The 27,960-nt window shown below is 35.5% G+C and overlaps 1 protein-coding gene across 4 annotated transcripts in view; it reads left to right on the forward strand.

Moving 5' to 3' along the window:
• LOC116718451 (CUB and sushi domain-containing protein 1) overlaps window positions 1-27,960 on the forward strand; it is a 431,730-nt gene that overhangs the window by 281,234 nt on the left and 122,536 nt on the right. For all 4 annotated transcript variants that reach the window (XM_032560407.1, XM_032560409.1, XM_032560410.1 and 1 more), the window contains exons 15-24: window positions 4,071-4,211; window positions 7,444-7,565; window positions 7,679-7,751; window positions 9,065-9,203; window positions 10,363-10,550; window positions 10,652-10,840; window positions 20,308-20,424; window positions 20,703-20,918; window positions 21,746-21,934; window positions 25,728-25,897. In XM_032560407.1, the coding sequence (XP_032416298.1) occupies window positions 4,071-4,211; window positions 7,444-7,565; window positions 7,679-7,751; window positions 9,065-9,203; window positions 10,363-10,550; window positions 10,652-10,840; window positions 20,308-20,424; window positions 20,703-20,918; window positions 21,746-21,934; window positions 25,728-25,897 (1,544 nt within the window). The remainder of the gene's footprint in view (window positions 1-4,070; window positions 4,212-7,443; window positions 7,566-7,678; window positions 7,752-9,064; window positions 9,204-10,362; window positions 10,551-10,651; window positions 10,841-20,307; window positions 20,425-20,702; window positions 20,919-21,745; window positions 21,935-25,727; window positions 25,898-27,960) is intronic.

A 27,960-nucleotide genomic window follows, 5' to 3' on the forward strand; every position in this document is an offset into this window, starting at 1 on the left:
GAATACCAGATGAATAAGAGGATCACAAATGAACCTCAAATACATATTTTAAAAAGAACAAATGGTCTAATATTTGAATTTTATGTATAATTGCAAATTATAAAAAAAAAATAAAATAAAAACGACTCGAAATGACTTGAAATTAAAGGTTCCTGACTTGAGACTTGACTCGACTTTTGCCTTCTTTACTTGAGACTTGACTCGGACTTGAGGACAGAGACTTGAGACTTACTTGAGACTTGCAACACAGTGACTTGGTCACACCTCTGGTCATTACTTAAATAGTCCTATTATATGTAGTCAAATGTTTTTCGTTTCCTTTTCCAGAGACAGGCATGAGGTCATCTAAGGTCAATTGTAATTCTGTTCAGGTGTTACTGATGAGGAGCAAAAGGGTTTCTACTGTAATTAATTAGTCTTTAGCAGGGTTGACCAAAATCAGTCCTTAAGGCCCAGCGTCCCGCATGTTTGTGTTCTCTCCCTCATGGTCGTTACGACTTTCTCAGCATGTCAGTGTTCTGCTAACGAGCCATTGTTTGATCCAGGTGTGTTGAACCAGGGAGAGAACTAAAACATACAGGATACCGGCCCTTAAGGACTGACTTCGGTTACCCCCTAAAGATACCTGCTTTTTTTTTTGTTCTAAATGAAAATGAAAATATAAAAAAGATAAACAATTGTTGTAAAGAAAATAAATAGCTTTTATTATTGTTAGTGGAAATAAAGATTTACATCATTAACTTTGAGTTCACATAAAAGCAAAACCTACCAACATACAATTAGCAACCAGTAGCATTAAAGTGTAGGATTTATGTGCAACATAGTCATTTACATAAAATTTTAAAGAAACATTTGAAATTGAATTAACCTTCAATAAAACATTGAGAAGTGCTTCTCACAGGAGATAGTGAGCATCAGCTGTCTGACTCCCTTGCATGGATTATCCTGATGTAGTGAATGGATTTGTGAAGGACTAATCTCACATTATCCTTATAGATCTTAGGCTATACACTTAGGTTAGTCTGTGCATCTTAGTATATATATGCTGAGATGCGAAGAGTTAAAAAGTACCTACCTAGACCACTTGGATGTATAAGTCCTAAAGTCTTATATCATAATTTTTATATCTGAAAAATAGTATCACTTATGACAATGGCAAAAAAGTCATCACCAGCCAGCTTCCATCTGTTCTTCAGTCTTTTAGGCATATTTGTGAATATAATATCTTTATTTGTACATTGGGTACAAATAAATCTCTGGACTAATGCAGACCTCCTGGGCTCTGTTCTGATCCTTCCCTTGTTGTTTCATTGTGTTCCTCAATAAATCCGTTGCTTATGTTTGGATCATAGTTTGAATAAACGGTCAGATGCTCAGACACAAGTGTGTTATAAAGAATGGAGGTGATGCGTGGTTAGGGCTGTGCGGGCCCTAGTTGGGAGTTTTAGGGCCATTCATCTGGCGCACTGTGAATTTGTCCATAGAGACATAGAGGCTAATCTGTAAGTCACTAAAACCATGTAACTCCACATGTAGTGTGGGTTCTTTGAACCACTTTTACTGTGGTGACAGAATTGTCCAGGACTTTACACTTCAGGACAGATCCAGCTGTAATAAGATGAACCGGCAAAATGATGCAATAACTGGATAAAACTTTCATTCATTTCTGTTCATGCTCCAAATACAACATTTGGAGTTAAAGTATCAATCCAAAAACATTTGAACTCAAGAACAAGCTGGTTAAGGGATTTGCAAAGCATCTGCTTGATCTTAAAACATAATCTTTCTGTCTGCACATGAGCATTAATCAAATACGATTTTAAAACCAACATTGTAAACATGCATTGGCTATGATTTTGTTACTATCTTTCAAACACAAATGTTCAGTTGGGAACATGTTGATGTTTTGACAATCAGTTTGTAAAATTAAGCATTACAGACAAAACATAAGCTCAGCGACCACTTTACTAAGCACACCTGTTCAATTACTGGTTAACAAAAAAGGGATTTAGGCGATTAGTATGTCAGCATCTTCATATATTTGGACATCAAGACTTCAAACTTGTGAAGACCATTGTACTCCAGTAGCATTCACACCACCAGTTCTTTATTCACCATTGGGCTCTGGTCGAACTCAAGATTTACCTCATGGTAACGTGCAGCTGAGAAGTCAGCAAATCTCACCCAAAAGCCTGGGGTTTTATCAGGACTCTGCTTTCTGTGGGTTGAAACTGTCTAATTGCCACAGAGTATAAACTGAGTTGATGATGAAAATTGACATAGTAGATATCGGCGAAAGACAAACTCTTTTCTGAGTTTTCTTCTGCTCTTCTTTTCTTTGTTTCTGATCACATTGTTTTTGACAATTTTTGGAATCCTGTTTATGTCTGGGTTGTTTTTGAGTTCTTGTGAGAGCACTGTCAGAAAGGATTTTGTTCCACTGAAATTTGTCAAAATCTCACTGGATCTCAATAATTATTTTTCTTCTTCTGACCGACATCAGATATCCATGTAGGTCAGATGGACACAATTTTGTGATGACTCAAAAATAATTAATTTCACTGATCGCTCCTTTGGCTTGTGTGTACTTGTGTGCTGTAATTGCAAGACACATAGTCAGATGAGCTTGTTTAACAACTTCAGCATACCTGAGGGACAAATAGCACAACCTTGGCAATCTACAGCTACTGGCCAGTATGGACTATTGGGATTATTGGGTCATATATTTTGTGTTCACTGCACATCGATTATCAAAATTTAATTTGTTGATGGGAAGAAATAATTTCATATTTACATGTTTAATTCTCTGGATTACTGAAATATGTTGATTGCAGTTGGATTGTGTGGTTAACAAATCTCTGCTTTCAGAAGCTCTATTCCGCAGGGTAAAATGTTGGATCTAACACTCAGTCTTGTACTTCGAATATTCTCTCAGGTCCTTTGAGTAAACAAATAGTTCCCTTTGGAATATTCGCTTCAAGTATTGTCAGCTTGTGAAGATGTCACTGTGATTATGTCTGGAGGTTTTGATGTTGAGATGGCACACAACCACAAGGCCTCTGAAGTCACATAGTTCAAGCAGTCTATGTGAGCATCCAAATCAGAAATGTTCTTTTAATCTAATATAATAACTTTGTCTGGTTTATGTTAAAATTTGAAGAGTTAGCATTTCATATCACTCACTCTTCATTTTACATTGTATCATTTGATTCTGAATAATTTATTGTGAAGTCTTGTGACAACATTCCTGTTACTGAGTATACTAGATGCATAATTCTATGGTATTAGTATCAAAGATGTGAGGTTCTTTGTACTTAATGAAATTTCACAGAGTAGAAAGAACTGGAAATGTTGTTCCCTGGTCATCCTACCAGTAGCCTGGTAAAAACCAGTCTCTTTTTCTACTCTTTAAGCCTGAAACAATTACTTGCTTTAGGTATGGACTCTGTTGAAGTTTTAAATTTGACCCTGTAGGTAATGCTTAGGTGTGACATATGTAATGCACCAGTTATGTAATATGCCAGTTTGACGCTATGATGCTTACTGGAAATTGTGTGCACTATAAACAGCCATTCTCCACCGAGAAAAGTGCCAAGCGAAACAAGATGGTTGTTAATGTTAAATTAACATTTGGAAACATGGCCAACAGGGACTGAATGGCTCTGTTTATTTCTTCCACTGCCGTTTCTAAACAACAATCATGGCGGACCACAATTCTAAAACAACGCAGAAAAGTGGTGTTCTTCTTTCATCTCTCTGATTCTCCCGGTTGAAATTAAAGCCAAAGGAATTGAGTTCAATGAGAGAAATACCTGATGGAGCTCTGAAGGGAAATGAAAATCAAGCAGAATTGCATGGGAAAGCAGTGGCCATGCTACTCTACATGTGGAAACTTTAATATAATTGACAGCAACACATCAAAGCTAGACTTTTTTAGTGATAGTAAAAAGAACTATTAAACCTAATTCTTTTTTTCACTTTGTTCTGCTTACTTGAGTCTAATGTGTTTATTGATATCTTTAGGAGCATTTTGTCTAAATGTGCACCTCTGTAATTCTTTTTTTTTTTAGGTTTGTCTGAGGCAACAACATTTGGGACTTTCTCAGGAAAAGACGTTCCATCGCAAATTGCATCAAATGGACATATTATGAGACTGGAATTCCAGTCTGACCATTCCAATACTGGGAAAGGCTTCAATATCAGCTACACAAGTATGTAATGCATACCTGCTTAACCTTTTCTAACAGTCTGTTTAATCATGTGTGCTCTACAAGCAGTTCAGGGAAATTACATCACAATGTTACTGGATATAGTTACCATGAAGAGTTCCACCATATAAGCAATAAGTACCACTATCATTGCCTGGTAAGTCTCTGTTGGCTGTTTCAGGACACTTTAACAGTGATTTACTTTGAATACATAAATTAAAATGACAAGACATTTGAACTGGATATTCTTTAAACAATAATCAAGCTTCAAGTTAGTTTTATTTTACAGTTTTTTTCATAAAAATATAATTTTTTTTTTCTTTTTAGACAAAAAGCATTTAAAACTAATTATTAGGCAATTTCTTATAATCATGCGAGCTTTCATAGAATGAGTAGAAATTGCTTGAAATAATTTTTTTCTATTCCAGTTTGTTCTTTTGTCTCTTACTATGACCTTCAATTAGCTTGTCATGTAAATGCTCTGGTAAATTTTTGCAGCGTATGTACGTCAGCTAATTTGACCTTGCATTTGTAAGTGACAGATAAGTCAAATTGAGTCCTTGAATGATTTTGCAAAGACAATTTAGCAAAAGTAATTTCAGATGCCCTACTGTAATAACATCATCTATAGTAGTAGCAGGTAAGCCCAAGTACATATAAAAGTATTGAATGAGTCCAATTCTGTTTTAGAATTGGGTTGAGCAAATAAAAAATGTAGTTTTTGATTATTTATAGTAAGCTGTAAATACTTAACATTAAGTCTAAATACTTAAATGAAGATTCTAGGATCCAATGAACCAAGCCAGAACGATGCATCATTGACTATCTGCTGACATTATCCATCAGTTTGATTAGTAGTATGATTAGCTCTGCTTCAAACCCATCGTCATCACTTTACTAAAGCCTGCTTCATTCAGCCTGACTTTAAAACTGACTACTGCAGCCTGTGTGTTTACCTGCAATAGGCCGAGCAAGTCCTGCATGACTGATTTTGATTCATTTTCTGTGATTACCATGCGGCTTTGCACCATTTCACACAGTGCCTCCATAAATGACCTTGTCTTCAGCTCTTCCTTTAGGGGTGACATTTGACAAATGAAACAATGATTGCTCCTTTTGTTTTAGCGTATTTATTAAAAAAAACAAAACACTCTCGCATGTAACCTCCAATTCAAACAACACATGCATTAGCATGTGTTGTTTGTTTTTGTGTCGTTGAACACCACTGCATCTGTAGACATGGAAGACGTTTACATTCATGTGCTTTTTCATTATGAAATTTTAGACTTTTTAATTAAATACCTGTAGAAATAATTAACACAAGCATTTTTTTCTCCAATTTTAGTAATTTGGGCTATTATCATTTTAATGCATGTATTAGTTTTAACAGAAGTTGCTTTGGGTGTTTCTGTAAGTGCTTGAATTAATAATGTTTTTTAAAAATCAAATACTATGATGACACACACTGCTTAAGGCAGTTTTTAGAGCCAAATACTCAGTCCCAGTCCCAGTGAATAAAAGCTCTTCTACATTTATGCCTGTTCATGTTCAGTGTAAGGTATTCCTTTGTAGTGTGTGTGAATGCCATGTTTAAATTGATATCATGAACGTCTTATTCAAAGTATAGTTCTGTAGATGCTTGTTAAAAAATGATTGCTATTTTCATGAGCATTTCTTTATTAAAAACAAGCAAATAAATAAATAGAGAATAATCAAGTAAAGTCAAAGAAATGGCTTCAGTGGGCAAAAAGTAGTGAATGCAGCTCCGGTGGCCTTAATGTCACAAATCCATACCAGATATAAGTAACATCAGTAACGTTATTAGAAATGTGCTTGTGGATAAAGTAACATAGTCAATACCTTTTTTATTATTCTTTTCTCATATGCCTCAAGTTCATTTGGTGTGAAACATGGAGATTCAACACAATCACTGTCAGTTTGATATCTTTTATTGTCACCTTCAATTAGATGCGATCCTGTTAAGTGTTTCTCATTTCTCCTAAATCCTTTAAATTAAGTTTGCTTTTTTACCTAGACTCATTTCATTATAACCTTATCTTAAAGAGAGGTTGTTATTTAAAATAAACTTTTTTGAGCTTTACATCATGTTTTAATGTTATTGCCTCATTAAAAACCTACCTGGAGTGTTGCTTTGATTCTTTTATGCATGCTTGAGGATTCCTTTAATCTCCTATGGCTGCTATTTGCGGTGCCTAAACACTTGCTCTCACTCAGCGCTGCCTTTTCCACGCAGCTCCTCCTTGAAGCTGCAGTTTCCAAGCAGATCACCCATCCTCCATGACTCCTTTCCTCAGCTCTTTCAGACTAGTGGCAGCAACAATTAGCAAACACCTGGTGGAACTGCACATCTGCTGAGCTTATTATATGAACTACTTTTCACTGCAGTGCTGCTAAGATCATTGTTAAAGGCTTAATGGAGAAACATTGTTGTGATGATGTGCTGAAGGCAGAGGGTGGAAAGAGCAGGTGCCTCTTAAAAGGAGAGAGGCACAATTTCAAGGTTTTAATTTGCACATGTTTTTAAAGTCATATTTGATATATACAGTATTTTTATATCAACTGAAGGTAACATGGTTACTTGATTGTGCTATAAAATGGCAGTCTGTGGCTAGACCTGTTAGAGTGAGATGCCACTCTTTTTCCCCTTGACTTGGGTCATTTGAATGTTTTATACATATTTAGTTATAGAGCTTCCTTGTTCATAGATGTATTCTATATTAGCAGTATGTGCAGATTCTCAACATTTGCATGCTCACAGTTTCTCCTGTCTCTTCTTTCCTCCATTTTTTTTTTCATTCTGCCTTCATTTCCTCTCCATCAGTAGCTAATCAACCTGAGACATGTCAAATCATTGGGTATGTGCTCTGCCTGGAGTCAGGTTAATCTCCAGAATGTGGATAATTTAAACCTAACATGACAGGATTGAATCCACATAAAGATAATTTCATTCCTATATTTTGTACCAATGGAGATGTCACATTCACTGGCAGTCATAGAGCAGTGGTTTCAAACCAATTTTAGGAGTGGAATCTATTTAATAGATGTGACATATTTTTGATCTACTTTTATACAGTATATCCTGAATTTAAAATGCATTAGTTCTCTATTACATTTTCTCTATTTACACCCAAAGTAATCTCTTTGAAGAAGTTATTTGAGTTGGAAATAAGCTGCTTTTTACATCAACTTTTCTTTTGCTGTGGCCCCCTATTAGCATTTGGTCAGAATGAATGTCATGACCCGGGTGTTCCAGTCAACGGACAAAGGTATGGTGACCAGTTTCAGCTGGGCAGCTCTGTGGCTTTTCGCTGTGATCAAGGATTCATTAGGACACAGGTAAAAAAATTCATATCTTACTACTTCAGATTCCTTTTTTCCCAATGTTTCTTGAGTAAAAAGCAATTTTCCTGTCAGCTGCACATTTTTTCAAAAAGTAATCTTTTTTCCAGGGGTCGGACCAGGTCACTTGCATCATTCAGGATGGGAATGTCGTTTGGTCCGCTGCTGTTCCTCGATGTGAAGGTGAACATAAACAAACTTGCAATTTCTTCTCCGTATGTCGGAGTAAATGGTGATAATATTTCACCAGACTAAAACACAGCAACGTATCAAATAATTTGATTCCTTCTGTGCAACTAAAATGCATTTCTTCACTTCAGCAGGAGTGTGAATTTAATTGTTTTAATTGCTTTTGGCCTCTCCACACTTATTTAGGCTGCTTATTTATAAACACTGCCTCTAGTTATGCGAGTACATATTCATATAAGCTAATATAAATCCAGGCAGGTGTTCATATAATTTTAAATAGGCCAACATGTTGTTGTAATGACAGAGGAACTCTGAACATACTATTATTTGAAGAGTTTTTGAGAGGAACTTGCATCATGCCATGCACTGATGGCTATTTTTGCATTTGTCTCTTTCTTGTTAATTATATTGTCTCAATGACATTATTGAACTTTGCCCCTGTTAATAAATTAGATGGTAGAGACAACCAAATTAAAGTGGTTCATCATCTCATCAAGTATGCAGAGTGGGGGGATGCATTCTGTTGGATGAAAAAAAATATTTGCATACAAAATATCTTTACTAATTTCCTCATGAATCTACAAAGTTCTAATGCCCAGCTATTTAGAGTTTAAAAAAGTCACTGACTTGCTAAAAGTCCAGATTTAAAAGGGCAACTGGTAGGGATACAGTGTTTTAACGTAGGAGGAGTGGAACATGTTGGCAACATGTAACTGTTTACAACTAATATATTATATAAAAGTTAAAAGATAATATTTTTTTTAAATATGATTACCTTGTCCCCTTTTCCCACAAAGTTGTGAATCTATGAGTGATTTTAAAGCAGGTGACTTAATACTGAAAGCCCAAAAATAACTTTACTCTTTGAATTCTAATAATTCATTGAAGAGGTGTTCTGATCTATAATCTAGTGTCAGTGCTGGTTTTGCTTCCTGCTGTTTTATTAGTTGCACAGATCTAAGGATACATTTTCTGGCGTAATTTGACACTTAAATATGCTTGAATTCTTCAATAAATTAGCATATTCCAATTATTTAAAGCATTTTTAAAACAGGCAAAAGTTGGATTTGTTTACTTTACCAGAAGATTGGCTCAGCATAATTTCAGATATAAACATTTTTGTGCAAATTGAAGACATTCAAAAAGGATTAGAATGCTAAAATAAATTGAGCAGATGATAAATCTTCAAATTTAATGAAATGCAATCTTGGTTCTTGTACAAGGCAAAAATGATTAATTATATTATTCATCGTCGTTGTGTGTGCATCTCTCTACGTGTACCGGTATTTGTCTCCATCTTCCTCCAGCTCCCTGCGGAGGCCATCTCACAGCCCCTACTGGTGTTGTACTGTCTCCTGGTTGGCCATCCTTTTATAAAGATTCTCTCAACTGCCAGTGGGTCATTGAGGCACAGAAAGACCATGCTGTAAAAATACACTTTGACAAGTAAGTTATTTAATATTCTGCTTACAGAAATGCGGTTTACCACTTTTGTCTGCAGGTTTAATGTGGCTTCTATGATTATTTTCGGTAGTATGTTTTGGTTGCTTAGGTTGTATATAATTAAGTTGTTTAATCTTTACTGAGGTCTTCTTAAATTACAGTGTAAGATGGAGATAAATAAAGTTTGTGCGTTACTGCACTACATGATTAATGTTTGTTATTTGCACACATTTTTCTTGGAAACAAGCCATGTAAAGATGTGCTCAAGCTTGAACCTGCTATGGCTGAAATTTGTCTTTTTGGGACATGATGTAAAATTCAAGTCATCTTCATCACCTGCGAGGCATTTCATTTGCGAAGTAATGCACATGTCCGTGGCAAAGGCTAGTTCATTTTTCACTGAGGTGGTCAGATATTGTTATGATGGATGACTGGCTCTCTAGGCCTGATTATTTTTCAGCTAACATGCATTTGATTGCCTATATGAGAAATCAGTTTCTTCTTGATTAATGAGTTACTAACCAGGGTAAGTATTGGTCTTAAATGAACTGATTTAGTTGTTTTGGTATGCAGGTTACTGAGATTGCAGTATAAACAGTTTAATATTTGGGGGAGATGTGAGGAGTCTATAATTTGGTGAACTAGTGCAGGGTAAGGTAATTTTATTTATATAGAACCAAAGGAAAGAACAAAAAGAGGAAAGAAACAAAAAATAAATTAAATGTTGGTTCTCCATGTTTGATTCTATGAAGTAGATGGTGCTAAATGTTGATCTAAAGTATAAAAACTAAACGTTCCTGTTCTGGGTTCAGAAGTGTCACATGATGCATCAGCGGCTGATATACCAGTGCTCAGCATTGAGCCGGCGGCCATACCAATTTAGCATAGGTTAGAACAACCAGAGGAGGCTATAATCTGATAAATTGTTATACAATTGTACTTTTAATCAAATGTTTAGGTAGTACATGAGTAAGCTATTAAATTTGAATTAGCTTACTGTGCTGCAAGTGAAGTTATTAGCATATTCTTGCTCAACTAACTCATCTTTTGACAGCACTGCAATCCAATTTTCTGTTAAACAATTAATTAGATAGTCGCTATTCCCATCATGTATCTTTATGGTTGTCTGATTTAGTGTGTGCATACCTGTTTATTTGTTAAGGTTCCAGACGGAGGTAAACTATGACACACTGGAGATCAGAGACGGCCCGTCAGCCTCCTCCCCACTGATTGGTGAATACCATGGCACCCAAGCGCCTCATTTCCTGATTTCCACATCCAACTTCCTGTTCCTGTTGTTCACCACTGACAATAGCCGCTCCTCAGCTGGTTTCAGCATCAGATATGAAAGTAAGGCCGATGGAATAACTGATAGAGGTGTTTTTTGCAGACACTCATTTACTCACCCTCTTGACTCTATCCTGTTTGTGCTCGTTCCATGTGGTTTTCAGGTGTGAGGATGGAGTCAGACTCATGCCTCGATCCCGGTATCCCAGTCAACGGCCGTCGCCATGGCAGTAGCTTTTCCATTGGCTCCCACGTCTCATTTACATGCAACCCTGGATACACACTCAGTGATCAGGAGCCAATTGTTTGTGAGCAGAGTCACCAGTGGAGTCATGCTCTTCCCAGCTGCGATGGTTAGAGTCTTTCTTTTCTTTCATTTCGGCTCTGTTCATTCAGTGCAGTAAAACTTTCATTTCTTCAAATGTAACACTGTGGAAATGTGGTCATCCGGAAAATAGTGAAGTCAGGGACGCTGCATCACCTTTGTAAAGAGAACCAACCCAAATTACAAAATGTATACACTTTGGCACAGCAGGTCAGTGTGGTCTTCTTGTTTCTTTAAACCCCAAACTTATTGAAAAAAGATTTTAAAAAGTTTAAAAACTACATTTACAATGTGCTTAATATAACCCTTAAAAAACTAACAGTGCCATTTTGCAACCTTTATGTTTATCACAGTACCTGGGTGTTCAGTACAAAAGGAGGGATGTCGAAATAATCCTATTTTTTCATAATCACATTTTACTCTTGTTCTAAGCTCAGTCATGCCAGAATTTTTGTGTAGTTTTCATGAGATTAACTTGTGGTTTTTAAACTGATCTTAGAAGTTGTGCTTGTGTGGGTGGATCTTTAGCTGATACTAAATGTAGAATGCAAACCGGATTTCTCTTTCAGTTGATATTGCTAAAGTGAAAACGTGCATCTAATCAACATGTTGAAAGAAAAGAAATGAGAGGAAGACCATCATATGCAATCCCAGTTAGACACATTTCCATATTATTTGTTACTTTCAGGTGGTTTCAATGGAGATTTTGTGACATTTTGCAATAAAAAAGCTTGAAAGGCTTTTCATGAGAGCAACCTACATTCACAGCTCAGCTTCTCAACAAATGCATTTACCTTACAAAATTAGCATCATTTAAAAGGAATATGAAGAGGGTTTGCAGTGGTATAGTATTTATTGCCAAGATACATTGATGCAACAAAGAAATAATCAACCAAACACAAATTTCCTTACTTGCAAAATAATTTTTTTAATGGTTTCATTCAGCTCTACCTAATGGCTGTAAAAACAAAACCAACATGCTTTTAGACACTTGCCTGTTATTCTTCCAGTTTTGTGAGTGCACATCATGTTTGATGACCTTAAAAAAGATGGGGACGTGCACGACCAGGATTTGTGTAGGATAATCCCTTGTATCTCACTTGTTCACTTCAGGGCTGGGGTGTAAAAAAAGGATTAATGTCCTTAAAGCTGTTCTTAATGGTATGCAAGGAAATTGAAAACATCTATGGTTTATTTAAAATAAACTCTGGGGAAATTTCACAACGGTACTTTAAGTTATTTAGGGTACCTAAATATATGCAAATCTGTCTCTCTGTACTGATGTAAGTTTCCCACATTGAAATGTAAGTCCACTATTCTTCTATATTTATGAAAATTACAATCAGAGCATCTTATTTTACATTTTAAAAGACCATAGTGTGTTTTGATGTGGAAAGGGGAACAAAGACCTGCTGTGTGCCTGTCTTTACCAAAAGAACAGGTCAGAAATGCAACAGAATTTATAGTTCATCCTCTCTTCTTCACTAAGATCCAATTGATCTTAGTGAATTGATGTTAGTAATTTGGATCTTCGTGAGCTTTTCCACAGTTTGTTAGAAGCTCACTGAAAAATTTCTCCTGCACTCAACTCTTGTACCAAGAATGAGATGAAACGACTGTTTCTTTTCAGTTATTAAGTTATTGCAATTTAGTAGACTTTGTGTGCTAATTTCACATTGGGTGACATTGCTATTTTCTTCACTGCAACATCACCCAATAATTTAGAAATTTTATTCTGACAGGTTTCTCCCAGTCACAGGTGATTCTGCAATTTTACAGTCTGCTTTTACCCAAAATGGGGTGTTTCCTTTTCCAGGGTAAGGAAGTGACATGATCTGATATTACTGGCTGTACAGCATTAGTAACTAGCACATACATTAATGCTGACCTTTACACTTTGTAGCAATTTTAGTCAGTTGAACAGACTTACAGAGTTTATGCAAAGGTAGTAAAAGACAGTTCCTTGCTAAGCATATTCAAATCCCCGTAGCTTTTCTCCTGCTTGCTGATAAACATTCTAAAACTTTCTGCTTAAGAATAATGTAAAATGTATTTTACTGTTTATTATTCCACCAAATAAAACAAATTAAAGGCATCAAGAAAAGTCTCCACCATCCTGTTCCAGCTCAGTTGCTTGTGGTGATATTTTATTTATAGTAATACACAGCACAGAGTGACGGTTGCTGCAGTAACATCAGGGTCATATGCTACTCTGACTCAGCTTCAAAATAGTCATCTTGTGTTGAGGTAAATATTTTGAGAACAGCATATTTACCCTGGAAACTCTTTGCTTGTTTTAATTATACAGTAATAACTGTTATTGTCCATTACATTGCAATGGTAAAAAAAACTATTATAAAATTAAACAAAACTAATTATTACAAAAGTTCACATATGAAATTTTATAAACATGTTCAAAAATACATACCAAAACACATCACATTAGTGTTCACAGTTTTCTATTTCCTTTTAAAAATTAAATCAGAGAAGATGAACTCAGAGGAAATAAGATGAGGCACTGTTTTAAAGGAAATGAGATACCCTACTATGACAACCTCGTCTTCTTTCTTTTTCACTATTTGCAACTGACAGCTGGACTGTTGATTTTGCAGTCATTCCTTACTCCCTTAAAAAGATTTCTGTAAAAACTTAAGTTAGATGTTCAGTCTCAGTGAAATTACAAAACTCAACAAGCACTACAGAAACAGATGCTCAGTGGGCATTCACCATCTTTGCCCTCCCTTCTCACAGTTCATTTTATTACTTGAGATGAATCCGGAAAGTCCGATTTCATCTCCCAATCGGAAAGAATCCAATTTAAAAACTAAAGTCAAGATGTCTCTACTTTGGAGTGATTTTACATTGAGCCTCTCTGTCTCACACTATCTTCTGTATCAAGTGAACATTTTGTTAAACGACCGCTGTGACATTTTCAGTTTGTTTCAACAAGCATTCCATGTCACCAGACGGATGTCATATGACAGGATACATCATTTCTGAATGACACTTTTATAAAACAGCACTGAGCCTTGACTCAAGTGTGATATGTCATAGTTTGCCTTTGGGGAAGTGCACAATATTGTAAGCATGTCACACATTTCTATTTTTTTTATTTAATTATCTCTCTTTTAATAAAATAGAAAAACTGGAAGAAACATTTACATTTGTTCATGAAATACTTTTTTTATGGCACTGTGCAATGTGCCAGTGTAGCAAGCCAAAACAAAGAATTAGCCATCCCCCTAACTAGTCTTCTGTTTTTGCTTTGCTGTCTCACAATTCTCTCAAACAAGTTTTATCACCACACAAAAGAACCTGACTAGATACAACTCGGTTTTAAATTTAGGGCAAAGAAGTTCAAGTCAAAATGTCCCAATGAGAAATAGTTTGTTGAAGTTATGTGACACATACTGTACACTTTCAGTGATTTCCAGACAGCTAAGTTCCCCTGGAACATGGAACAATTGGGTACATAACCAGAAGTTAATCCCAATGACTAAATGATTCATCAGAGAGGTCACAAAAGAACCCAGGGCAAAATCTAATGCACTGGAGACCTTACTTGCCTCCAAGTCAGTATTCATGTTTCAGCAATAAGAAAGACAGTTTGACATGGAGGTAGTAGTGAGATGGCCTGGGGCTTCTCTGCTGCTTCATGACCTGGAAGTCTTGCCATCATTATCAAAATCAAGAAATCTGCTTATTCCTAGAAAGCCTAGAAAGGCTTTTCACTTTGGGACTCAAATTCCAAGCACACTGGGGTAATGCAGCAGGATATAGACCTGAAGCACATCAGCAAGTCCACCTGGGAATGGCTGAAAAAAGTCAAGGTTTTGAAATGACCTCATTAAAGTCTAAATAAATCTAATTCAGATGCTGCGGCATAACCTTAAAAGAGCTATTCATGCTTGAAAACCTTCTAATGTGGCCAAATTAAAACAATTCTGCAGAAAAAAGTGGACCTGCTCAGGGATGTAGAAATGCCAGTAATGACAAACAATTGACAACAAGAGAGGGGAAAACAGTTATGTTTAAGGAGCAGTCACTTTTTCACACAAGGTAAAGTTGTTTTGGAAAAATGATTTCCCTTAATAAGCTATATCATCATTTGAAGAATGTGTCTTACACTTATTCAAGTTGTCTTTATATCTTAAACTGGAACTTTATGTCTTAAACTTAAAGGAGGCAATTACAATTTCAAAGTTCCTTTTGTACTCAGGAAAAAAACTGCAGAGACAAGGAGGAGATCTGTAGACATTCTGTAGCAGCTCACACACTCATTAAAATCAGTAGTTTGTGTGGGAGAAAAGTCATAGAGGCAAAGTAACCGCTTAATACCACCACTCTGAACTTTAGACAACGTGGTCAGAAAACGTACACTCCCCATAAGCATTTACCCACTCTGCACTTTCAGCGATCCCACAAAGTCCACTAAATCAAAACTGCTCATCTTGTTCCTGAAGGTCAGCTAAATTGCCAAATGGATAATATAGAACAGGGGCTGCTCTTTTTTGTGCGAGGGAGAACACTGAAAGAGTGCTGTGACATTTTAAAGGTTTGTAGTTGGTAGCAAGACAACAACTTGTTAAAAGTGACCAAAGTCATCTTTTTTTTGTTTCAATTAAATAATATGTCAACACAGTCCCTGAGAGAGCGAGTTAATTAAACAAAGCAGAACATTTGGCCAAAGAAATGACAGATATCGCTGAATAATTATATAACAATATCTCTAAATAACTACCTCTCCTTTCTCTGAAAAAAAGTTACATTTGTTACTTTTCTTTCCGAATGCGTTACTACTTCTTGAATTCTTGTTAGGCATGAATCATCTTTCACTCTTTTCATGCATTGTGGTAGAACTCTGAGCTTCTTTCTTTCTTTCATGATCCATCTTCTGGTTCACCCACACAGATCATTCACACAGCTGAAGGAGCTTCACATACAAATGCACACTTCAGCCATTTTCTACAATAATCATTTAGTCAGACAGTGTCCCAGTTTTTTTCTTTTTTTTTCTGAGATCTGATGAGAGAGTATATGTATATATATATATATATATATATATAAAACTTGCAGTGATTACCAAACTACACAAACCTACTGATCAGAGAGAAAGAGAGCAGCCCTCATCTCACACAGGTACTCAGGTCTTTTTGAGATAAGATATGCAATAGACTTTAGGGCGAGATGCAGAGAAAGAGAGAAAGCCAGTGAAAGGAGTGAACACAATTAACAAAAATATCCTCTTATCTCTAAAAGTGTAGATGAAAACTTGGAGCGCTAGTTTGTAAAATTAATATTTTGTTCTTTAAAAAATTCTAATACATTACTAACACTTAGCTAGAAGACATACAAGTGCATATCATAAATTACAATAACATCAGTTATTTTAGCAAATTATTTAAAAAATGTAAAACTGCAATTTTCTATAGTTTCATTAAACAGTGATATCTTTCAAGCTTTTCATTCTATACTATTCTGTTTCACACTATTTTTATGGGTTACAGATAATGAAGACCTAAAATCAATTTAAGCTTCCTGGAAACTTTGAACATTGTAGAAGACTAGAAAAAAATATGATGTATAATGCCCTTAAGGTGCTTTATGCAATCATGGAAAATAGTGTTGACTTGACAGTTGCCCAGTGGACACCTTCAACATGAAGTCACATGTTGGTTGTTCACTGCGCTCTTCCCAACCATATAACAGACAGATGGATAGAAGGAAAAATTGTAGAAAAACGATGATCAGAAAACAGGTTTAACTACAACCTTAAGATAGACTTTGAAGCAAAGGCTATTCAAGATTTTTGCAGAGACTCACAAGGCATGGACTGCAAATTGAGTCCATGCTTTAAATCTAACCACAAAATGACATCTAGCTCACAGGCTACAGCTGTCAGATTCCTTAGTTTAAGCCACTCCTTAACCTGAGGTAACATCCAGCTGGGTAAGGAGAAAAAGAACAAGATTGTTGCTCAGTGCTCTAAAGTTCTCTTTTAAGATTAAAGTAATTTTTCATTTCATTTGGAAGACAAGGTCCCAGAGTCAAGAGAAGGAGCATAGAGCCACAGACCCTTGGTTATCTTAAATACAGATTTTACACTCAGTGCTGTTGAAGGGAGTCAACAAATGGTGTTGGTCCATTTCTTTGATGATTTATTGAGTTTAAAGACTTACAGTACATGTACAGACTTAAAAGGAAGTTTTGTTAATAAGAACAATGGGGGGCACTTCCTTCATTTTCACAGCTTATCTTTCTGTGTTATTTGCACTTGGAAATATTTGCAAGCATATGAAATATTTTGTCCATAGTAGCCATGTGTCAGCTACCTGACCAGCACTGGAAAGCAATATGTGAAAAGGAGATAATATATCCTCCATATAGTAAGTAATAAGTCTAATTTATGGCATTTTTCTGGCTATTTCAGTAAAAAAAAGTTAAAGTGGTTTTGAAACCTTGACCTTTTAAAACCTCTGCATACTTTCACACTGTTAACTGACCTACAGCTGTAAAATCTTCTATAATCTAAAATTTAGGAATTTGCCTATGTCTGTTTCTTTATTTCGAGCTAACAAAACAAAGCGTTCACCATTTCATAACAGAAACACTTTAATTAACTCCAATTTAACTAGATCAAACTAAAAAGCACTTAAAGGAAGGTAGTAAACAAAAACCAAAAGCAACATGTATTGATTCAGCAGTCTCTAAAGCTCTTAATCCCCTTTTTATATTACGGTACTATTGTATTTCTTTCTTTCTGTTCTATATGAGTACTGCATGAGTTTTGTTTCATTTATAAATCAGTTTCAGTCCCTGATGGGGGTAAATTTTCTTTGCAGGACATGTTGGCCTCCAGTCAAATTATAAAGAGTACCTGTGGGAAGGTTTGGCTCTGCGATGAGATTCCAAAACTGCACTGATCTTCAAAAACGGGGCACAGTACACTCACTTCACTAATGACCAGAGGAGTCTATAAAGAGCAGATGAAATTAATGCACAGCCTTGAGCTCAGCAGACCTGTTGATGTAGAAAAATTGCCAAATGCACAGCAGTGTAATTCTTGACGCTGCAGCACATAGACTATTTTATTGAAGCTAATTACCTGTTCAGGTATTAAAAGGTGGATCTAATTTGGTAAATAAAGGTGTCCGATCACTTAAGTGTCATAAGACTTCACTCTTCAATTTTGTCAGATTAAAAGGTTTTGGTAAAATGAATGATTATGAGGGTTTGTTAATATTTTTTTCTGTACTAATGTAACTAGGCAGTGAAATATTTTTCAACCAATATGATATTTTAAAAACATTTTTATTAGACTGGCTCTTGTTTAGACACTTTGTCTTCTCAGAAGTGTTGTGCCATACGTGGGCACCCTTAGTGCAGCCACTTTCTTCCAAGTCAGACATAAAATTGATATCCTATCCTAGTAATGGAAAATGATGAAGATACTCTTGGCAGTAGGATTGGTTGGTACAAAATTTAATTAATAGGTCTCTGAGGTTGATTTAAATACCCTCCCACTAAATTCTGCAATATAAATGCACTTGCAATAGGGCTAGGCAAAAATAAGATAATGTATATACCTTATATCTCCTGATAAGCACTAAAGTAGATGTGTAATAAATAATAGTTGAGAATTTACAATAAAATATGCTCTCCAGCAAACTCAAAGTGGAATTAAATATTGGCGTTGGTGTATCATAAAACAAACGATCTCACTCTGTTACAACTAAACTTGGTATTTGTCTCATTCTTGCTGCTGTGCAATGCAGCAATTACACAGAGCTTGGATGTAGCTCTGTGTAATTGCTGCATCTATCACACTTTTTGTACACCCACAAAAAAGATATAGTTCCCCCATAAAACAAACAAGCTGTTAAGATCAGTTGCAGTGATTCAGTGTATTTTATTCAATAAACGTTTTTGTTTAGACAATTTAAGCCTTTCAGTGTATCCCTTACTTTAACCCAAAATGCGTACAGAACTGAAATCCTGAAAATGACTTTTTTCCCATCTATACAATGAGTTTTAGGTTATATACTGAGGTAACCTGCATCACTTTTATAGAAGAAATATATATTTTTAAGGAAAGACCTAAGACTTCACTCAAGAATTCTGCATTTTCTTTTGTAGTTTAACATAATGTCACTGGTCAGGTATACCTGTGATCTGAGTGTCAGAAACTGTTGATCTACTGGAAGTTTCCAACAGCCATCTCATGGGTCCACAAGGAACCATCTAAAAAATTGAAACTATCTAGTGAGCAGCAGATGTGTAGATGAAAATGGCTTGCTAATGTCAGAGGATAATGGGTAGACTTGTTCCAGATGAAAGAACAGCAACAGTTGCTTAATTAACCACTCGTTACAACCAAGTTACTTGTAATACCATCTTTGATGTGTGTTACAGCAACCATTTGCTAACCCAGAAGCTTCACAGTTAAAGGACATGCAATTTGACCTGGACCTCACTGATTGTCAGTTTTTATTGTGCAAGCGTAGAGGTAGACATGAATAACTGATGATATTGCAGACATGATTAAATCTAATTACAAGGAAACTGGCCACCCAACAAAGAGTGGCCTCACCACATTATTCACTGTCCACATCAACAGCACTTAACAAAATGAAGGAAAGATAAACACTAAACACTTCAAACAGATCATTAATTAAAACCATTGACAAGATAAAATATTCAAAAACTAACTCAAAAAAAAAAAAGACCTAACTGGCCACTGAAAAGCTGAGATTTTTGTAATGTCCCCCAAAACTTGACCAATGATGCAGAACTATATATACCGGTACTTTGGCCTTTACATGGTGCCAGACAATTCATATTTGCTGTACATAAGGTGGATTTATTGTCTTATGCAAGTCTGCAAAGCTCTTTCTGTTTGTCTAACATTATCCAAATCTCAAGGACATTTTCAAAAATATATACCACACAAGTTCTGCAGTTTTATAAAGTTCATAAGCTGGATATTGTGCTTAGTCATCACAGCCAAAAAAATATTTTATGTTAGAGACCCTTATTGTAGTGGTTATCAGAACTGGATGCGCATGAGCTACAGCAGTAGCTCATCAGCTGACCACATTCATGTTGCCAAAGAACAGGTATCTGAGTGTACAATTCACACATGCACACCAAGATTAGGAAATAACAGATTAGAAAGGCATTCTTAGTCTTCTTTTCTACTATTTACAACTCAAAAGATGAAGGTAAGGTTTTCCACGGAGCACAGTAAAATACTTGTGCAATTGATTAATTGAGTAAAAACTATGTTTGTGGTAAACCTGCAACCAAAGTAAAGGCACACTGTAAGGCACTTTGTTCTTGTACTGTATAGTGTAAAGAAGCAGGCATATCTGTGAATTTCTTAAGATCTCTGGACATTGTGTTGTAGCTCACAGTTTGTTGTGTCTTTGTAATATAATAAATATTACATATTCTCCTTTTTGATTCCAATCTTTTCTGTCTGTTTTTTTATTTTAGCATTGTGTGGAGGCTATGTATTTGGTAAAACAGGAACAATTCTATCTCCTGGCTTTCCTGATTTTTACCCTAATTCTCTGAACTGCACCTGGACTGTAGAGGTGTCTCATGGAAAAGGTACAAACACAAATGCATGGACATAATGAAAGCACAAACTGTGCTTTGGAAATTACTGTTGTAATTTTTGTTATGTAATGGTTAGAGAACATGTACCTGCTTACAAAATTGCAGACTAATGTACTACTCTTGTACATGAAGGTGCATGTTTACTGTAACCACCTTTGTTTCTGTTGTATTTCCTGTTTATTTGTATTAGTTTGATTCTTCTTGTCTAATTTTGCTTTCCTTTATTTATCTACCCATTCATTCACCCAATCTTCCACCCATTCATCCAGGGGTCCATCTGGTGTTCCATACTTTCCATTTAGAGGAGAACCATGACTACCTGTCCATCATCGAAGATGGCAACTTCCAGGCTCCGGTGGCTCGGCTCACCGGCTCAGTGCTTCCACCAAGCGTTAAAGCTGGACTCTACGGAAACTTCAGTGTGCAGCTGCGATTTATATCAGATTTTTCCATGAGTTACGAAGGATTTAATATTACTTTTTCAGGTACGAATGCAAGAAAAGCAGTAAAGAGTTGTTCACACTGACCCAGATTTATTTGAAATCAGTGAAAATGTTTCTTGATGTAGCGGTTCTATTTAACATGAAGAATTATATAAAACTTTTTATGATTTTTTTTGTACTGTGCACATATTTGTTTGACATCAATTGAAATAGAATTAAGCCAAATACTGTTTAAATGATTTTAGTTCATCCAAGAAATTTGTTTCCAGCAGTAAAAGTGACAGACACCTCTGAAAGAATGACAAAAAAGCTGTTTTTGTCTATATATATATATATATATATATATATATATATATATATATATACATACATGTGTGTATGTCTGATCTGTGATGAAAAAAGCTGCAGATATACAGTAGAGATTATAGTAGACTCTTAACCAAGCTATATTATATATATTTAATGCTAATTAAACATTTGGCCTTTGTTATTAAACATGCAGTATACCCTAGAAAAGAAATGGTAAACCAAGGTTGCTGAAATGATTAAATTATTTGTTGGTTAGGTGAACATTTTTCCAGACACATCAGTAAAATTATAAAATACTTCTCTAAGTTTCTAAGTTGTTTTTTTTTTAAATAGAAGAGGTAATTTCTGTTATGTAAAAAACAACTATTTGGTGTTTGATTAAAATTGTCATCTTTGTTAAAACGTTAGAAGAGTCTATTTTTATGACTGCTCCTCTTAACCAATGCAATCCATCAAATAAAGAGTTATTCAATTTTCTTGAAGCCTTAGTTAGGTTAAATATATTCAGCCTTATTCCATTCGCTCCTCAGTCATATTATCTATCTTGCCTGCCTGTACAGAGTACGACTTGGAGCCCTGTGAGGATCCCGGTGTGCCGGCATTCAGCAGGAGGATGGGATTTCGATTTGGAGTCGGCGACTCGCTTGCCTTCTCTTGTTTCCACGGCTACAGACTTGAGGGAGACAGTAAGATCACTTGTCTTGGAGGTGGCAGGAGAGTGTGGAGCAACACACTGCCACGGTGTATAGGTAAGTGAAGACCAAGTAGAGACAAAACACAGACTCATAATTTATTTGTGAAAGTTTTGCACAAATGCTGAGAGAACTTTTTAATAAAATGTTTCCTTCTTTTCATAGATGTATATAAATTAAATTCACAAGCATAAGTATCATTTTCTCTTCAGTTTTTATAGCAGTGAAGTGATATGATCTTCTTTGATAGGTAGATGATGAGGTAAACATTTCAAATTGCCTTCTGTACTGCATGAATACCGAGGTAAAGTATCAGCATTTTCTGGGCTGTAAATTTGGCAGTATTTTACTGCGAACACAGTGGTAATTTACTGTTATGTGACTGGTGAACTGTTGGTTTTATTTGCCAGGATTATTCTGTTAGCAGGTTGTAATTTGCTGGAATTTGATGGCTATCAGTGTTTCTCAGGATGCTGCTGGTAATTTATGAGAGTCTGGCTGAGGGCTGCTGGAAATTTCCGAGCCCCGGAGAGAGTGGACTGAAAATGCTATGATAGCATTATCTGTCAAGAGATCAGGTCTGACTAAGAGGAAGCGAAGTACCAGCAGCAGCTGGCAACAACACAGTGCTCATCTTTTGCTTTGTCCTTCTCCTTATTACTTTGCTGCTGTTTTGTCTTCTTCCTGTTCTCTGTATTTGGACAGTTTTCTGGTAGATAATTAGAATATTGGCTGTTTTAAGGGAGGAGTTAAATCTTAATTTTTTTTAAGATTTAATTTAATCTTAAAAGAAGATTAAGTTAAATCGTTTTTATAATTTCTTGCAATTTCAAATAATATTTTTGTCTTCTTTCCATTTGAAGCGATTTCCCCTTCTTTTCACTTTTACAAGCTTCTTTGCAGCAATCCTGCCTTTCCCTTTTTGCAGTCTTCTAATTCCCTCTATGTGGTTGTGATTTAACTTTAAAACTAATTTATGAGAAACAAAAGCCGTTAGAATCTGTAAATCTACTACGTACCAACTCTGTTCTTCCCTATAACAAAAGTGCTTTGTGTTTTATATTTATTTATATTAGTTTTTCTATATATTCTTCACCAACTGCTTTACTCTTAGGTTTCTCATGATTTCCTTGTTTCAGTTGTTCTTCTTAAAGGTAACTGAAAACTCGCTAAACCTTTTCTATTTCCTGGTTTCCTCATTTACATAAGATAAATCTTTTTTTGCTGAAATGAAAAGTTATTTAATTCATTAACTTTAATCAAAAGTTAATGAATCTTTTGATTAAAGTTAATCTAAAAGATAATTCTGTATAATTTCAACATTTTTAGCAAACCATTCTTGCCCTACTTTTACACAAAGTTTTGCATTTAATTTCTGTATGATTTGTGTAGTTTTTTTTATTAAATTATTTTTGGCGCTTTAAATATGACAAGGATGATCATATTTTTTGTAATTATTTTGGATCTTACAATAGACTTAGACTTAGACTTGTACTTTATTGATCCTTTGGGAAGACTCCCTCAGGAAATTGAAGTTACCAGCAGCTCCCAGGCAAAAAACAAAGATAACACACAGTAAGAAAAAGTGCAAAAGAATACAAAATACAAATTAAATACTAAGGTACACACTAAATGTGAGTAACCAAAACCTTAAATTATGCAAGAAAAACCTTAAATTATGCAAGAAACAAGGAATAAGAATATAGAATATAAGAATATAAGTAAATATAAATACAACACAAAAAAAATATAAGAATTTGGCGGCTAGATTGACCAGTGATATCGTATCGCACTATGTGGTTTGACCTGATAAGTATGGAGAAAAATACAAGGGGTCACTACTCCTTCTACCCTCTGTCCTGTGTCACCTCCCCCCCCCCAATGAGGAATTGTACAGTCTGAAGGCATGGGGGACAAAAGAGTTCTTAAATCTATTGCAAGAAGTTCTTAAATATATATTTTAAATCTGGATTGTAGATTTTATTAATTAATTTCTTAATATGTCACAACTACAAACTATATTGTGTGATTATTGCAGTGTTTCTCAATTGCAGGGTCCGCTGCCCTGCATGTTTTTGGTGTTTCTCTGACTTGAATAAGTAGGTGATTAACAGGCTTCTGCAGCACTTGATTGCATGCAGAGGAGCTCATGCAGTCATTTGAAACTAGAGCAGAAAAGCATCTAAAATATTCAGGGCATTGGTTACTGAGGAAAGCAATTAAGAAACACTGGATTATTGTGTTGACCAATAGCCAAGCAAATAGTAGAATATCAGTATGAAGAGAAAATGGAAAGGTACCTGATTTCTACCATTTGTTTCAAATAAATCTGAAAAGTGTGGCTTGTATTTAGTGAACTTATCTCCCCTAAAGCTGATTCTTTCAAGATCCTTTCTATTCTATTCTATGTGTTGAATAATATTTAAATCTTTCCACTGATTTTCATGTTTGGATTTTCACTGGGCCATTGTAACACATGAATATGCTTTAATCTACAACATATCATGACAGATCTGTTGTATGTGTTGAGTTATTCTCTTGTTGAAAGGTGAACCTTCACACAGCCCCAATTCTTTTGCAGCCTCTAACAGGGTTTGTCCTTATAAAGCTTGGGGCAGCTACAAAGGGGCTTTTTGTTGCTTTTTTTCACCATTAGCTTTCTTTTTGCCACCCTTCCATAAACATGAGATTTATGAGGAGCACAGCCAATATTTTCCTTGTAAAAAGCTTCTCCCACCTGAGATGTATATCTTTGTAGCTCCAATAGAATTACCATGGAGCTGCTGCTCTGATTATTACTCACCTTTCCAGTCAGACTTGGTTGGTTTCCAATTATGCTAGCCTAGTAAAAACCAGCCTTGTGTTCTACATTTTGCTTTGTACAGAGAGTCTGGACCCTAAGCTACTGAGAAATGATAACTTGCTGGAGGCCTGGACTCTAGTAAAGATGTAATTTGTACCCAGTTGCTAACGTTTGGCCGTGACAACTGTAATGCACCGGTTTGACCCTATGAAGCTTACTGGAGACAATTGTTAATTCAGTATTTGGAAGCGTGGCCAACTCGGTCTGAACAGCTTCATTCATGTCCACTCTTGCCATTGCTAAAACTACAAGCAGACTACAATTGTTAAACATTGCAAAAAATTTAAGTCATCGTTCACAACTTCTCCTTTTCGCCGAGTACCTCAGTTTAAATTCTATTGGAGAAACCCAAGTCAGAGGGAGAATGTTGAGTTGGAAAGCAATGGCCAGGCTACGATTGTGTGATACTCTTTCAGTTTTTGGACGATTTATTTAGTGCTAGAACAATTTTTGTAAAGCTTAACCCTATTTTAAAATTCTTCACTATTTTACCCCTAATATGCCTGGTGTGTACATTAGTCTGATGCTGTTTATACATTTATTTTCTCTAAGGACTTCACAGAACACCTTTATTAATACTGAGAAATAAAAGGCACACAGGGGGACTTTATGTACGCTGTCTGAAATCAGTTGGTTGCACTAGATCTTATTTAGGGGTAGATGAGTGATTGCATATACATTTTAAATTTGTAATTGTGCAAATGTAATTAGGCTGTGCCAATTTCTTTCCTCAATTAAAATTATGCATCAGTATGAGTTGGTAATCGCACAAAATACATTGAAGTTTGTTACTGGAACATATCCCGGGAACAGGTACAAGTACATTTTAAAGGCACTGTATCCTTGATATGCATTATACACTAATCATTCTTTTTAATGTTTAAGTGAGGTATACATGGACAATGATGGATAATTATACAGAATTGCTGCAATTTTTTTATTTTTTTACCTACACTGTTTCCTCTTTGCTTTTCTCCCCTGCTGCAGCCGAGTGTGGAGCTTCCACGCTAGGACCAGAAGGTGTTCTACTCTCTCCAAATTTTCCCTCCAGCTACGATAACAACCATGAGTGCATCTACCGCATCACTACTGAAAAGGGCAAAGGAATCAGGCTGAAAGCTGAGAGCTTCTCTTTGCAAGATGGAGACTATCTAAAGGTATGCTTAGTCTTTCTCCCTCTCTCTCTGTTTGTCTCTTACAAACACCCAGACACGTGTGTCAGTATGAACTTCCCCCAGGTGGAAAATCCATAAATGTTTAATTTATTTAGGGATCTATGCCCACACATGCACACCCAAACGGTGAATGTGCAAGATTATATCATCCAGAGGTGTGTTCTTGCAGTATACTATGAAATATAACCTTTTTCCTGTTCAGTTTATGCTTCAACATAACTGTTGTATGATAAGCTAGTGTAAAATTATAGAATATTTTATATGGTGGTTGCCTAGTGTGCATGACATGATACTCAGACAAGCTAGGATAAATCAGATATTTTTGGCAGGTTGCAGACATCTATGCATTATGTAGTTGCCATCAGTAAAACTCTATTTTCTATAGTTCATTAATGAGCGTATTCCAGTCATGTGAACCTATGCTTGTAGGAATTGTGTAAAAACAAGGCTGGAAGTGAAACACATATTGCAGTAAGGGCTTTGAATTCCTAGATCAGTATTATATGTAAATTGTATTATCAAGGTTTGCTCTACCTTTTAAATTTATTGAATATTTGTGTGCAGAGCAATAAACATTCCTGCTGCGGGTTATTAACAATGTTCTCTATTAGTGTTGATAGTTGTGCTTCTGCAGAAGCTGAAAGGAAACAAATCAGCCTCCTATAACTCTTTAGAGAATTACAGCTGTATTTGAGGGCTGGCCTTGGCTTTTATACACTTTCATTTGTTGCAGCTAGTGGTATCTGTAAGTAAAACGAGAAACCATAACTCACAAGAATACCAAGCGAGTGTATAAAAGGATCTAAAAGGTGTATTCACGATAAAACAAAAGTGTAACATGTCTTGGGATATAATCTCGGGAGGGCTGGGTGATAGGGGTAGTTAGATTTTCTGAAAATTATTTTAAAATATGATGTGTCTGAGAGTATTTCTTACACTTAGATTCAAGTCATTTTAACAGCTGTTAAAGACTAACCTATCTATACATCAAAACCCTAGAGCTGACAGAGGGTTTACTTTCTTTCCCATGTGATTGTGGTCTTACAGCCCAGTGTTTGCATCTCTGTTTACAAAGATGCAAATACTTTACTGTGTTTACATCTAAAATTAATTTCCGGTGACTGAACCATCTATACTTATCAGACATCAAAATTGTTTGGTGTAATCATAGTGGTGATTACACCAAATAATGATTACACTTTATAATGATGATAATCTCTTTTTCGACCACATTCTAAATGATCAAAACAAAACTAAAATGCACAAAATTACACTGATTCCAGCATGTCAAAATGTACTAAGCAAAACTAAAGACAAATTTTAAAAAGTTGCTTGCCAAAAATTCAGCATACCATGGTTGAACATCTTGTAATGTTCAACCATGTACCTCTACTACTCTAAAGTAGTAGATATACTACTTTAGCAGCAGTAACTCTGAGTAATTACTTTCTGGCATATTAACATTTGTTAATATGCTGCTTTCAAGGTCCTATCACAGCACCGCAACTGTGTTGAGATCTGAACTTTCATTGGGTTCTTGCAAGACATTAATTCCTTTGTTTTCACCTTTTCTGCTGTGCACGTTCTGGTCTGCTTGGACTAATTTACGGTTAATATAGGTGTTTATGTTTTAAACCAGCAAACTGACAAACACCTTACTTTGTATGTGTGCTCTTACTTGGTAATAATCATGTAATGAAATACATTTTACTAACAACACCTAGCTGCCACTTTTCATCTTAAATTCCTAAATCCTGTAGAGTATACTACTTTTATGCAGCTTCTCTTCTCTAGGCTTGTTTATTGTACGACTGTTTGAAATATATTGTGTTTTGTACACTTCAAATAAATTTAGACCATTTTTTTTATCATCTCTTAATATTTAAAACACCAAAATTTGAATAACAATCCACTTTCTTTTGACTATAACTGTGTGTTTGTGTAATTGCATTTACTCACTTACTTTTCCATTTTTTTCTGATTCCGTCTTATGTTGTTTTTATTCACATTGTGTCTTAGCATAGTGAGTGAGGGCCTGGTAACTG

This window comes from Xiphophorus hellerii, chromosome 4 (assembly GCF_003331165.1).
Source record: "Xiphophorus hellerii strain 12219 chromosome 4, Xiphophorus_hellerii-4.1, whole genome shotgun sequence".
Lineage (NCBI taxonomy): Eukaryota > Metazoa > Chordata > Actinopteri > Cyprinodontiformes > Poeciliidae > Xiphophorus > Xiphophorus hellerii.